Source organism: Bos taurus, chromosome 27 (assembly GCF_002263795.3).
Source record: "Bos taurus isolate L1 Dominette 01449 registration number 42190680 breed Hereford chromosome 27, ARS-UCD2.0, whole genome shotgun sequence".
In the NCBI taxonomy this organism is placed as follows: Eukaryota; Metazoa; Chordata; class Mammalia; order Artiodactyla; family Bovidae; genus Bos; species Bos taurus.
In genome coordinates, this window is record NC_037354.1 from 38,230,665 (window position 1) to 38,244,508 (window position 13,844).

General features: G+C 48.9%; 2 protein-coding genes across 3 annotated transcripts in view; one reads left to right on the forward strand and one right to left on the reverse strand.

The window, feature by feature from the left end:
* CSGALNACT1 (chondroitin sulfate N-acetylgalactosaminyltransferase 1) overlaps window positions 1-3,223 on the forward strand; it is a 175,122-nt gene extending 171,899 nt beyond the window's left edge. The window contains 1 exon segment of one of the 2 annotated variants that reach the window (NM_001102116.2): window positions 1,571-3,212. In NM_001102116.2, coding sequence (NP_001095586.1) covers window positions 1,571-1,860 — 290 coding nt within the window. In that variant the 3' untranslated portion in view covers window positions 1,861-3,212. 2 annotated transcript variants of the gene reach the window in all.
* SH2D4A (SH2 domain containing 4A) overlaps window positions 2,630-13,844 on the reverse strand; it is a 74,622-nt gene continuing 63,407 nt past the window's right edge. Inside the window, exon 11 of the transcript XR_009493177.1 lies at window positions 2,630-13,496. The gene's annotated coding sequence lies outside the window, so the exon portion shown is untranslated. The remainder of the gene's footprint in view (window positions 13,497-13,844) is intronic.

A 13,844-nucleotide genomic window follows, 5' to 3' on the forward strand; every position in this document is an offset into this window, starting at 1 on the left:
CCAGGGGATGAGTGAACAGGCCAGAGCCGTGATCTTGGGCCCAGGACCTTGGGTGGTCCCCTGGAGGCCTGTCCTCACGTGGAGACACCCACCTTTGCGTCTCCTGGGGGTCCCCAGTCTTGTTCTCTCTTCACTGCCTCCCCTCTCGCCCAAGGCCTTGGGCTTCTCCTTGTAAGGTCAGTGAGTTGATCTGAGGAGTTCCAGGAAGTTTGGTAGACAGCAGGGACTATAGGACCCTCAAAGAAATCACCTAACTAAATAAAAGCCCAAAGGACTTCCTGGAGGTCTAGTGTTTAAGATGCTGAGCTTCCACTGCAGGGGGCACAGGTTCTGTCCCTGGTCAGGGAACTAAGATCCTGCATGCCGTGTGGCACAGCCAGAAAACAGAAAGAGAAAAAAAAAACCACCTAATGTCTTGAAGTTAAGCCCTGTAAGAAAGAATAGAACACACAAGTCAAGGGTCTCTGGCGAGTGTGCTCAGATTCCCAGCAGGTCACCACGGGTGTGCTTCGATTTCTCTCTAAATGGCCTAAATTATTATGTGTAAATCTAATTTTCAAAAATGACCTATTTTAAAACTTTTCTGAAGGAAATTTCCATTTTGAGAAACTCTTGTTTCCTTGTTCTGTGTGCAAGGAAAAGTGACTCTGCGATGATGTACGTTTATCGAATTTGGACTTAAGAGAGGCACGGCGGCCGCTGGTGTGACAACCAAGGCTTGACTTTGGGCCCCGACCCAGAATCCTGCGTGTTTCCTCAACTGCCCAGCGGCCCTGCTCACAGGCAGGGGTGTGTCGAGCCCCGCCCCCAACCTCTGGCTCCATCAGAGCAGCGTGGCCTGGGGGCTGCAGGGAATCCGGCTAAATGACACAGCCACTGAGTGTTGAGTCACTGTTTCTTATGCGAGGCCAGGAACTCTCTGGAAGCAATGAACAGTGACAAGCAAGTGGCCACTGCTTCCCGGTTCTGTCTGGGACGTGGTGGCTTTAAGTTAATAGACAGGGGGATGTCACCATTCACAAAGGTGTGAAGGAGCCACTGTGATGTGAAGTAAGATGTCTGAAGTAAAACTTCAGAACTGTGAGGCCAGTCCTCTTAAAGTGACTCCTCTCACCGGCTTGCGGGGGCCCCTCACAGCTTTGGGGACTCCAGTCCGCAGGAGCGAGGGCAATTTTGTAGGACATGAATTTTTCACACCTCCGGGCCCTCCCTGGTCTTTTCTCTGCAGGGGCAGGAGGGGGCCACGTTCGACAGAGCCCCACGAATTTCCGTTCAGAGGTTTGGGTTGGGACGTCGGGGGCGCTGCGGGCATAGCTGACCCCCACGTTGCTATGACGACAGCCCAGCTGCGGCTGCCCAGGCTTCCGGGATTCGGCGAGGCCTGGGGTGCGGTCTCGCCACGGGGGTTCCTGAGTTCTCTGACCCCGGCAGACACGCACCACCTGGGCTCGGGGGGTCAGGGCGGGGAGACCTCCCCAAGCTGCTTCTACTGAGCGCGCTGGTGCTGGGTGGGGCCGGGGCCCAGCCAGGGCCCTCCGGCGCGCGTTCAGCCGTGTCTTCTGCCCCGCAGGCGGCTTCGACCTGGACATCAGAGGCTGGGGCGGCGAGGACGTGCACCTCTACCGCAAGTACCTGCACAGCAATCTGGTGGTGGTGCGCGCACCGGCGCGGGGCCTCTTCCACCTGTGGCACGAGAAACGCTGCGAGGATGAGCTGGCGCCCGAGCAGTACCGGATGTGCATGCAGTCCAAGGCCATGAACGAGGCGTCCCACGGGCAGCTGGGGATGCTGGTGTTCCGGCACGAGATCGAGGCCCACCTCCGCAGACAGAGACACAAGACGGGCAGCAAGAAGTCATGAACGGCCCCTGCAGGGAAGCAGGGGTGCGGAGACTCTTTATTTTTTTTTTCTTTCCTTTTTGCCGTTGCAACAAGGAAAAATATTGCCCCAAAAGGGCAAGGAAAGCATTCGACTGGTTAGTAAAACGGACGAGGGGGGTTTCTTTCTGCCTGTATAGCTTATGCAACAAGCATCAAATGCCCCCCTACTTGGCTGCAGAAGCAGCCCAAACACACCAAACCATGGCGACCAACAGAGACGGTCTCATTGTGAGCTTGAAGGCGTGGAGGTTGTGATTGTGTTTACAGCAAAGTGAGTGCTGTTGTTCTGCGCTTATTGAAATATTCATGAAGGAAGGGAAGCTTTGTAAAAAGTTCATTAGGATGGAAGGCCAGCACATGCCTCCCGGTCTGAGGGGTGATCAGCCCTTCTCTGGGGTCTGGGAGCTGAGAGATCAGGATGCCGGCAAGGAGACCGTGTGAAATTCAAAGATACACTCATGGTGATCTTTGTGAATATAGTAAACAAAACCAAATGGACTAAAAATGAGAAAACAAAGAAACTCGTAGCTATTGTATCATCTCCCCCAATATTAACCAGAAGTAATCTACTCATCTTTTTGGTTGTAGTTTTAACCATCTCTGTTAATTTTATTTAAAAATGCACTTTTTTTGGCTTATGAGTTATATTCTGCTTATTTAATTACCCATTTGCAAGCCTTATGAAGAGAGCACAAGTTAGCTACATTTTGGTATTTTCTAAGAAGATACTTTTTGCTGCCTTGGTTCAGTTCAGAGCATCAGATTGTGACCCACAGCCGGGGATATGGCAGACGCTGATCCTGTGGGGAGTGGCCAGCAGACGGTCATCAAGGGGATGGCGTGGCTTGGGGCTGCTGACCACATGGGCACACGGATACTTTATCTGAAGAGTATTTCCAAAGTGGAGCAACTGAACACTGGTGGGAATAGAAAATGTACTTTTTACCTTAACAGAGAAGGAAACAAACTCATTCAGACTGGTGATAAAAGTCAGAAAACACGTTTTCTCCTCAGGGGAACTGGGGACCACTTTCTTACCTGTTGAAATAAACCAAAGCAGACTGTATGAACCAAACGCTCTCTTTTCTAAGCAGGGTGCTCTTCCTGGCTTCTGGCTTCCACGAGAAGAAACACAAGGAAATGTCTTTAATGAAAGGTCACTCCACCCGCCAGCAGCCGGTGGGACAGACGATTTTGAGGTGGGATCTTCCAACACAGCCGAGCGGCAGTGACTTAATTGTTTTTTAAATTACGCTGTTCTACTCAGTCACCAAGATGCTTCTGAAAATCTCATTTTATTACATTTTACAACTATTAAAAAAAATAAACGCAGTTAACATTTAGTGGTTTCTATGTTTATGTGAAAATTATTTACTTATTAGCCAGCACCAGATACAGAAGCTAATTATCTCTCATGTGCCTTGCCTTCTGTTTGCCCACAATCAACTCATTGTTTAAAAGCTCCAAGAACAGTCAAGCTGTTGGTGTGCTGGGGTCCAGCCCCGGCTGATCCAGGGTATTCGAAGCGGGGATGGCGTCGGCGAGGGTCAGGATACAATAGCTTCAATTAGATATTAATTAAAGATATAAAGAGTAATAGAATAAGGATAGCTCAGTAGGAAAATTCAGTGGAGAAAAGAGGCTGAGTAGCTTGGTTTACGCGGGAGACCAATAAAACTTCAAGACAAGAAGCTTGCACCACTTACGTAGGCCGCAGGCGTCCTTCCGTTCTCCCGAAGGAGAGGAGACACTGAGGCCTCCCCGGTTGGATCTTAGAAGCCCAGGCAAAATTAGTAAGCTTGGTGGGTTCCGCGCTCCAGATGGAGACTCAGCCAGAGTGAGAGAGAGAGAGACATGGGGAGACCAGTATTTCGAGAAACTGATCCCCATTCTTTATTTTCCAGAGTCTGTTTTTATACACTGAGATGTTATACAAAAGTCACGTGGGGACAGCAGTCCTGACTTTTATTAAAGTCAGGTGCTTCATACAAATGTGTACAGAGGTCTTAGGGGTGTTACATCATCTTCTGGCCAGGGGGGGCCTGCTGACAATTTACGACCCTCTCCTTGTGACAACAGTCAGTCAACCAGAACACTTATTTCTCCAGGGGTGATTATTCTTAAAACAGACACCACCCAAATAAAGTTACATTCCTATAGGGTGAGGGTGTAGTGGGTTTTAGTTAAGGAAAGAATTTACTTAGTCTAAGGTCTAACGTGATTAATATCAAAGGTTAATACTTATTTCTTCTATATATTCATTAATGTGTGTAAGGGCAGGGGATATGGAGACTTAGCAACAAACATTGGCTCAACAAATGAAAAACCCTTCACCAATACATTTCTAATCAGCCCACTATACTTATACTAATAGTTTTCTAACTTTTCTAAGGAACCTGTGTTTAGAAGGTTTAAAGCATCTCGTGCCTCTCACGGTTGGGAGGCTGTGAGCAATCACATGTGGCCGGAAAAGCCTGTCAGGCAGGCCAGAGAACCTTCAGAGGAGTTTGTAGGTTAAAACACTCTTATCACGCCCAGGAATTATTATTAACTGGAGCTCTAAGTTAACTCCTTTTCCAAAAGAGGTGGTGGGGGACAGCCCCCCGTAAAGTCAGAGGTGTAGGTGAGAGCACAAAGTAGTAAAGTAGGCAGGCTCTGGTTATGGGGGTAGATGCTCAAGGATTTCCAGGGGGACTCCTGAGGCCCGATCCCGCCTTTGCGTATGTCGAGCCTCCTTCCTCATGACCTTTGCCACGGGCGGAGTACCTCACTCTGGCCCCCAACAGGTGGGTAAAAAAAAACAAAATGCATTGTACTGATTTGTACTGGTAGTTCATAAAATCCAATTAAAACCCAGGACGTGAATGGAAGGCAGCATTGGACAGCTAATAAAATGTGATTTGTGGGTACAATTTCTTCTTGAAGTCAGAACACCAGGTCTCTAGTTTCTGGAGATGGGTTTCCTGAGTGTCGACCAACTCCCCTTGGCTCTGCGGCGTTTCGGGGGAGGTCATTCCCTGACCGGGGATGTCCTGTGTACTCAGCATCCCTGACCCCTCCTCCCACCATCACAGGAGCACCTCTCACTCCAGGGACCCCTTAACATTCTCATGTCACCTCCAGGTGACCCCTTGGGGGCACTGATCTAGCAGGAGGGGAGAACCTTGGTGGAAAACCTGGAAGTTAATACAATCTGCGTGTTCTTTTAAAACATTTTTTTTCTCTGTTTAGTTTTGGCTATGCTGGGTCTTGGTTGCTGCTCGGGCTTCTCTAGTTGTGGTCTGCGGGGTCTCCTCTCTAGGTGCATGGTTTCTCCTTGTGCTGGCGTCTCGTTGCAGAGCACGGGCTCTCGGGTGCTTGGGCTCCAGTAGTTGCAGCTCCCGGGCTCTGGAGCATAGGCTCAGTTGTTGTGGTGCTTGGGCTTAACTGCCCTGTGGCACGTGGGATCTGCCCAGATCAGGAGACGTGTCTCTTGCATTGGCAGGCAGATTCTTTACCGCTGAGCCACCAGGAAGCCCTGCTCGTCATTTTTGATTAGAAGTTGAGGAGTGGTTTCTGAGGGCCCTCTTATTTCCACACACACAGTGCTCCTGGAGGAGACTCAGGCCCAGGTCTGTCTCCCCAGTGGGTCTCGGGCTTGGTGGGGCCGACCCTGCCCCTTCCAGCCTGTCTTCCTCCAGGTCCAGAGGCTGCTCTTCAGGCTGGCAGCGGGAGCGTGTGTGTCTGCCTGTGACCTGAGTATCCCCCAGCGGGGCCTCCAGGCCAGAGTCCATGGGTGACCAGCCATTTGTGCAGATTTGAATGGCACAGCACAGGTGCCTGAGGCAGATGTTGAGAATTGGATTTTGAAAGATGCTGAGGGTGGATGAAGTGTGTTAGTTGCTCAGTTGTGTAGAACTCTTTGCAACCCCATGGACTGTAGCCTGCCAGGCTCCTCTGTCCATAGGATTCTCCATGGGTCTCTCACATTGCTGGCAGAGTCATTACCATCTGAGCCACCAGGCAAGCCCTAAGAGAAGAGACAGCAAAGTCAAATATATATATATATATATATATCCCTCTTTTTAAAGCTTCTCTTGTGGCTCAGCTGGTAAAGAATCCGCCTGCAATGCAGGAGACCTGGGTTCGATGCCTGGGTTGGGCAGATCCCCTGGAGAAGGGAAAGGCTACCCACTCCAGTATTCTGGCCTGGAAAATTCCATGGACTCTGTAGTTCATGGGGTCGTAAAGAGTCGGACACGACTGAGTGGCTCTCATTTTCTTTTTAAAGCTTAGTTAGGTAAAGGGTGTTATCAAGAGGCAAGAAGCCTCGTTAAGCACATGCAGAACGGGTCTGTCTTAGCTGGGGCTGTAACACACACCACAGGCAGGGTGGCTTCGTCACCCAACGTTGATGTCCCAAGGTTCTGGAGGCTGAAAAGTCCACGGTCAAAGCACCGGCAGACCACGTGACCAATGAGGACTTTTCATGTGTCTTCATGTGTTCGAGGGCAGACAGAGGGCTGGCTTCCCTTCCTGTTCTTAAAAGGACACTAATCCCGTTGGGGGGCTCCACCCTTATGACCTAGCACCTCCCAAAGGCTCCACCTCCAAACACCATCTCATCAGGGCTTCAACCTGGGAATCTCGTGGGCACGTTCAGTCTGTAGCAGGACCCTCCCCAGCTCCCTGCCCAAGACACTTATTTATAAAAGCAGGGTTGTTGATGCCCCCACTGGAGCACGATGCTCAGGGACTCAGCACTCAGCCTCAGACAGCAGAGGCTGGCAGTGATGACCAGTGTCTTCTAAGGAGGAAGAAGGCTGCCAGGGAAGCACTGAGGCTTGGGCTCGTCTGGAGTCCCTTCCAACGCTGCCTCCTTGCCCCCTCCCCCTGTCCTGACTCTATGTAAATTTCTCAGGAACAGGCCTTGGTCCCCTTGCTGGAGCAGGGTCCCTGGTAGAACCTGAGGTCCCGTGCATCAGCCACGTGTGGACCATCCTCGTGAGAACCATCACCAACACAGCCCCTCCCTCTTCTCGTAAGCGAAAGACACAGCAGCCAGGGACGGTCCTCTGCTGGTCTCCACGGGAGCTGCTTTTGTGCAAGCTGCTTAGGTAGGATGCGCCATACTTGCTGTTTCAGTTCAGCATGGCGATCAGTATCCAGGCTTTCCCAGCCACGCACCTGGATTCAAATTCAGGCCTTTCACTTCCAGCCCGTATGATCTTAAAGCTGACACTCTCCACCCCAGTTTCCTCGTTCAGGGTCATGGATGAAATCACATTTGTATCATAGGACTGCCTGGGGAATTAGGACACGTCATGAAATGGCACTCCACTCCAGTATTCTTGCCTGGAGAATCCCATGGACGGAGGAGCTGGACAGGCTACAGTCCTTGAGGTTGAAAAGTGTGGGACACGACTGAGCAACTTTCACAGTCACACACGTAGCAGGCTTTCGTGTCCTATACCAGTTCCACATTCACAACTGTGTCTGCTGTTCTTCCCAGCACACCCCGCCCTCTTGGGTGTAAGCAGACAGTGGGTCTCACAGGAGACGTCATGAGACCATCATGCATGCAGTGTTGCCTTTTATTTTTGTCGTTCTGAAAACCATTTCGGTCCATCTGAAGATGGGTTACTAGGAGTGTAAAATACAATGAATAGTTTCTTCCTAAAATTCTGTGCTCAGGAATTTGGAGTTGGTGACCCGCTCGGCAGAGGCATAGAGGTTTTTGAAGCATAGCTGGGCACCTGTCTAAAGGACAACTGTCTAAAGCAGCTCGTTTCATTACTTCCGTTTTCCAGGTACAGAAAACCGAGGCCCAGAATTGGCTGGGAGCTGACCCGGAGGCCCTACCAGAGAGTGGCCCCGTGTTTCCTCCCAGGACCAGCTCCTGGCCTCCAGCCCCACCTGAGGATTCCCCTGGAAGTGGATGGAGACTGGTCACTGGTGGCCCAGGGACACTGAGCAGGCAGCCACTGCCCCCTCCAGCTCTGGGCCATCACTGGATGGGTTGGAGGCCTCGGAAACTGGTCGTCCAGTAGGCCCGCAAGGTGTTAAAGCTGGCCTTGAGTTGGAGGGGAGGCGGGGTGGGAATTCTTGCTTTTTGGAAAAGATTTGACATTGTTTCTGAGGATGGCTGATCAGAGAGAGTGCCCTTGTGTGCTAAGTTGCTTCAGTCGTGTCTGACTCTTTGTGACCCCATGGACTGTGGCCCGCCAGGCTCCTGTGTCCCTGGCATTCTCCAGGCAAGAATACCAGGGTGGGTGGCCATCTCCTCCGCCAGGGGATCTTCCTGATGCAGGGATCGAGCCCAGGTCTGTCTCCGGCATTGGCAGGCGGATTCTTTACCACTAGTGCCACCTGGGAAGCCCCTGGGCGGTTCCTAAAAGAGTGGGTGTGTTTTACTCCTAACATCATCAAATAGCTGGCAGGATGCGTCATATGTGTGGTCCTTATTTTGATTAGCTTTATACTTGAATTCAAAGCTGTTTCTCCTGCCAGGACTTGGTGCTTTGCTGTTGCTGCCAAAAGCTCAGGCCTGTGCCAGTTGGTTGGGGGGTTTGGACAGTGGTTTTTTCAACACAGAAAATTTTCTCTCAGTCAGCTGAGGTGCCTTCGAACATCTCGGCATTACTGATCCTCTGCACATGCCCTCTGAAGTAGCCAGCCGTGTGCCCAGCTGTGTCTGCCTCGCTGCTCTTCCGAGGGGAGGGGCTGGGGGGATGACTTGATGCTGTGATGCCTCGGGCTGTCTCAGCCTCTGTCGTCACCCAGACGTTCAGAGAGGGCCGGGCCACCTTCATGACCTCTGCCTAAGACGCAGCGGGTGCCTTTTTAGCTGGTGGTTGTCTGTGCGGATGTCCTGCAGGTGCTGCACGCAGACAGAACCTGAGTGGGGGCAGGGACGCTGGATGAACTGGGCTTACTCTGCACCTACCTGAGGGTCAGACACATTGGCCTGAAACCAGCGGAGTACAGCGCTGCCAGCACCTCCCTGCCTCCGTCGTGAATCCCACAGCCTCTAACCTCACGACTGACCCCCTGCCTAAACCACCTCCAGCTCCAGGGTTTACGGATCTACGACAGCTGACCTCACCTCTCCGGCTGGGATGGCTAACCTCATTTGAAAAGAATGAGAAAAATGAATGGAAATTAAAGACAAACCCCACTAAACCTGTTTCTTGATACATTTATGAGGGTTGAAATCATATAAAGGATCTTTTCTGATGACAAAAGTATGAAACTAGAAATCAATTAAATGAAGAGAACTGGAAAATCACAAATATGTGGCAATTAAGCAGCATACTACTGAGTAACTGCTGGGCCAAAGAAGAAATCGAAAGAGAGATTTAAAAAATATTTTGAGACAAAAGCAGAGGTGTAAGATACTAAAATTTATGGGGTGTGGTAAAGGCGGTTCAAAGAAAGAAGTTCATAGCAATAAATGCTCACCTCAAGAAACAAGAAAAGCTTCAAAATAGCAGCCACACTTTACACCTCAAGGAACTAGAAAAAGAAGGATGAAGTTTAAGGTTAGTAAAAAGAAGGAAATAACAAAGATCAGAATGGAAATAAATGAAAGAGACCAAAAGAAAAAAAAGACAATAGAAAAGGTCAGTCACATTAAGAGCTGGCTTATGGAAAAATCAACAAAATAGACCAACCATAGCTAGCCTCTCCAGGAAGAGAGAGGACTCAGATAAAATCAGAAATGAAAGAGGAGAAATTACAACTGATAGGTTAAAATACAGAGGATCACAAGAGACTACTGTGAATAATTATGTGCCAACAAACTGGGCAATATAGAAGAAATAAATAGATTCCTAGAAACATATAACCTACCAAAACGGATTCATGATGAAACAGAACATTTGAACAGGGTGATTAACAGAGATTGAGTCAGTAATCAAAACCTCCCAACAAACAAAAATCCAGGACCAAACGGATTCACCAGTGAATTCTACCAAATATCCAAAGAAGAATTAATACCAATCCTTTTTGAACTTTGAAAAAACAGAAGAAAGGGGAGCTCTTCCGAACACATTTTACAAGGTCAGCATTACCTGATACCAACATGAGACAAGAATGCCACAAAAAAAAGTTACAGGTCAGTATGGTTTCCCCAGTGATAGAGAGTCCACCTGCACAGCAGGAGAGGTGTTCAACCCCTGGGTCGGGAAGACCCCCTGAAGGAGGGCACGGCAACCCACTCCAGCATTCTTGCCTGGAGAATCTCATGGACAGAGGAGTCTGGTGGGCTACAGTCCATAGGGTCACAAAGAGGTGTTCACGACTGAAGCAACTGAACACACACACACACACACACACACACACACAGGCCAATATGTCCGATGAACATTAGATGCAAAAATCCTCAACAAAATATTAGTAAATCAAATTCAACAGTACATTAAAAAGATCATACACTGTGACCGAATGGAACTTATTCCAGGGATGCAAAGATGCTTCAATATCTGCAAATCATTCAAAGTGATACACCATATTAACAAAAAGGAGGATAAAAATCATATAGTCAACTCAATAGCTATAAAAAAAGCATCTGACAAAATTCAACCTCCCATTTATGATAAAAACTATTGGCAAAGTGGATATAGAGGGACTATACCTCAATATAATAAAGGCCATATATGATAAGCCCATAGCTAATATCATACTCAGTGATGAAAAGCTGAAAGCATTTCCTCTGAGATCAGGAAAAAGACAATGATGCCCACTTTTGCCACTTTTACACAGCATAGTATTGGAAGTCTTAAAACAATAAGGAAAGGAACCCAAATGTGAAAGGAAAAAGCAAAACTGCCATTTTCGGATGACATAGTACTATATATAAACCCTAGATATTCCACCAAAATAACTGTTAGAACTCATAAACGGATTTAGTAAAGTTGCAGGGTGCAAAGTTAGCATGCAGAAGTCAGTTGTGTTTTATACGCTAATAACTATCTTAAGAGAGATTAAGAAACTACCAGAAAACTATCAGAGAAATTAAGAAAACAATCCTATTTACAATTGTATCAAAAAGAGTAAAACACCTAGGAATAAATTTAACCAAGGACGTGAAACACCTGTATATTGGAAACTATAAGACATTAATGAAAGACATTGAAGAGGACATAAATAAATGTAAATACAGTCTGTGTCCATGGACTGAAGAATTAATGTTGCTAAAATGTCCCTATTACCCAAGGCAATCTACAGAGTCAGTGTAATCCCTATCAAAATCCCAATGGTATTTTTCAAAAGGCAAACAAACAAACAAAAAAACACCAAATAACCAAAGCAATCTTGAAACCGAGGAACAAAGCTAGAGGCATACACTCCCTGATATCAAACTATATTACAGCTGAATCCGCTTGTCAAGGGCCAGCTTTGGGGTAAAAGCTAGGTGATTGCTCACTTGGGGGATGTAAAAAATGAGGCAGCAGAGAATTCCCTTTCAAACCCAAACTAACCAAGCCATTTCTCTGCAAGTCAACTGGCTGGTACATTCTGTGATTCCTCATCAGATCCCTCTCCTTAAGATCCCCTTTCCCCCTCAATTCATCCCAGAAATTGGATGGGCCATTAGGGTACACAGCCTGCTGGTTGTCTGAGCTGAGCTGATAAAGGGGGAGGTGGATTCTGGATGCAGGACCCACCGGATGACTGCCATTGTGGAGGGCTTCACACATTATACGTGGTCCATGCACTTTACACATTTCTTTTCTAAGCCTCAGAACCCTGCAGTGTGACTTTAGAAACTCCTGTTTCAGACACGAAGCTGAAGATTCCACACTGTTGGTTAAAGAAGTAGCCAGGATCCAAACCCAGACCTGCTGGGCTTTCTGCTGTATCAGGCTGCCTCCTTACCAAATAATGTGTTTTCACCACCCACAAACAAGAGGGCAGCTTTACCATTGAGGCCTTCTGGTGGCTTTCAGTCTGGGGCAGCAGCAGGGCGTCTAAAGCTCCCTGAACAGGGGGATGAAAAGGCAGAGCCAGTGGAGTGGGAACGGAAGTACTAACATCCATGCTAAAGGCTGCCCACGAGCAGAATTCACACTGCAGAGCATGTAGTCTGTGAGTGAGAGGGAAAGAGTGGGCAGTTCTCCTGAAATACAAGGAAGGGGTTAGAGATGGGCGAACAGTGAGGAGGAGATTATAACCGTAGAAGCAAGGGATGGACATCAAAAGCGAGATGCACAGCTCCTCCTCAGGGTGGGGACACGCAATTCAAACAGAAGGGTTTAAAGATACAATTGTAGAAAACTTAGGTTCCTGGCATGCTGTGGTCCACGGGGTCACAAAGAGTCCGACACGACTGAGTGACTGAACTGGACTGAATTAGGTTCTGAAACAAAATCCTTGTGCAGTGCAGTCTGGAAGGAAAACCTTTACCAAGTTCTTGACAGAATGAAAGCGAGAGGCCCCTTGAAGACGCCTCTGAGCACGCCCTGCACGTCACTGCTTGTCCTCCCTGTGCGCCAGGGGCAGGAGTCCTGGGTGCGTGTGTGAGGCTGTAAGCTGTGTTAGGATGCGTGTGCGTGAAGGAAGCTGCCTCTGCAGAGGCCGCAATTGCAAAAAAATAGACAAAAATTGTTTTCAATCTAAAAACAGCCCTGGTGCCACAGCAGCCATGACCCTCTACTAACAGGATGGTCAATTCCAAAGCGTTAGCTCAGAAGGGCAGTTTGGGGTACAAATGCTCCTGAGTGACCAGGCCGGGCCCTGGTTTCTCTGGATTCTTCTGTGTCCCTGTGTTTTCCTCTTCTTGATGTGAGGTTTGAGCCTACTGAACTTACTTCTTCATGTCGCTTGGCCTCCTGGCAATGCTGATGGGCAGACAGACTCTGGTGCAGCCTCCTCGGCTTGCTGGAAGTTCGCTGAGGGTGCCGGGGCTGGCAGGGGGAGGGGCAGGGGGAGCGGCAGAGGAGGGTCTGGGGTGGCAGGAGACCCAGGATCTCCCAGGGGGAGGGCTGAGTGACGCGTCAGCGAGCGGTATTTGGCACGGTCCCTCCGAGGTGGGTGGTTGCAGGGCCTGGGGAGGCTCCCAGACCAGGAAGCCTTGGCAGGCAGGTGTGGGCACTGGCTGGACCGAGGCCGCGGGAGGGCGAGACGAGGCCGGCGTGGACATCCTGGCCTTCAGCCACAACCAGGCTCAGACACTGGGAGACGGAGTCTAACTGCAGAGCTGAGATGAGAATTCAGGCTTCTCCAACCCCACCGAGTTGTAAACAGTGGCCGAATTATGTAAAACATTCCCCCTTAGAATAACAAGCGTTACTCTTGACCGTATTATCCTCAAACACTGGACAGTTTCTTGTTCTGAGTATCAGTAGCCAACAGGGTAAGATTATGAACTCAAATCCGCCCCCCTGCTGATAGCAGGTTCGCTCAGTCAGTCATCCTCTATTTTCCAAGTCTTCCTCCAGCGGGATGTGGGGTGAGAAGAGGGTGGGGTACATGTATGTGTGTGTAGTGGGATGCCACTCAGTGTGGTAGCTTCTGGATACGACTTCCTTCCTCCAAAATAACTGTCAGCAGAGGGTGATGCCAACATCTTATCTGTCTTCATAATTAGAATATAGGATATTTTTCTCTTCATTTCAGAACTCCGAGATTTCAGAGCTGGGTAAAAATAAATAATGACCTGGTTATCCTACCTTGTTTTATTAGAAGTGAAAAACTGAGGTTCAGATAGATAGAGGGACCTGTCTGAGGTCACATAGCTAATGGTGGAAAGAGATGGGAACGGGAGTTTCTGACCCCTGGCCTTTGTGTGTCTCTGCAGTTCTGTGATGTCATGACTGCAAAACTACCATTAGACATGAAAGCTGAGAGACACGACCTCTCAGACAACAGAATCCACATGGGACATTTTAAGCAACACTTAACAATAATCTGTTTAAAAACTGTCTCATTACAGCACACATACACCCGTGCATACTCACACACACACATGTACCCCACCCCCTT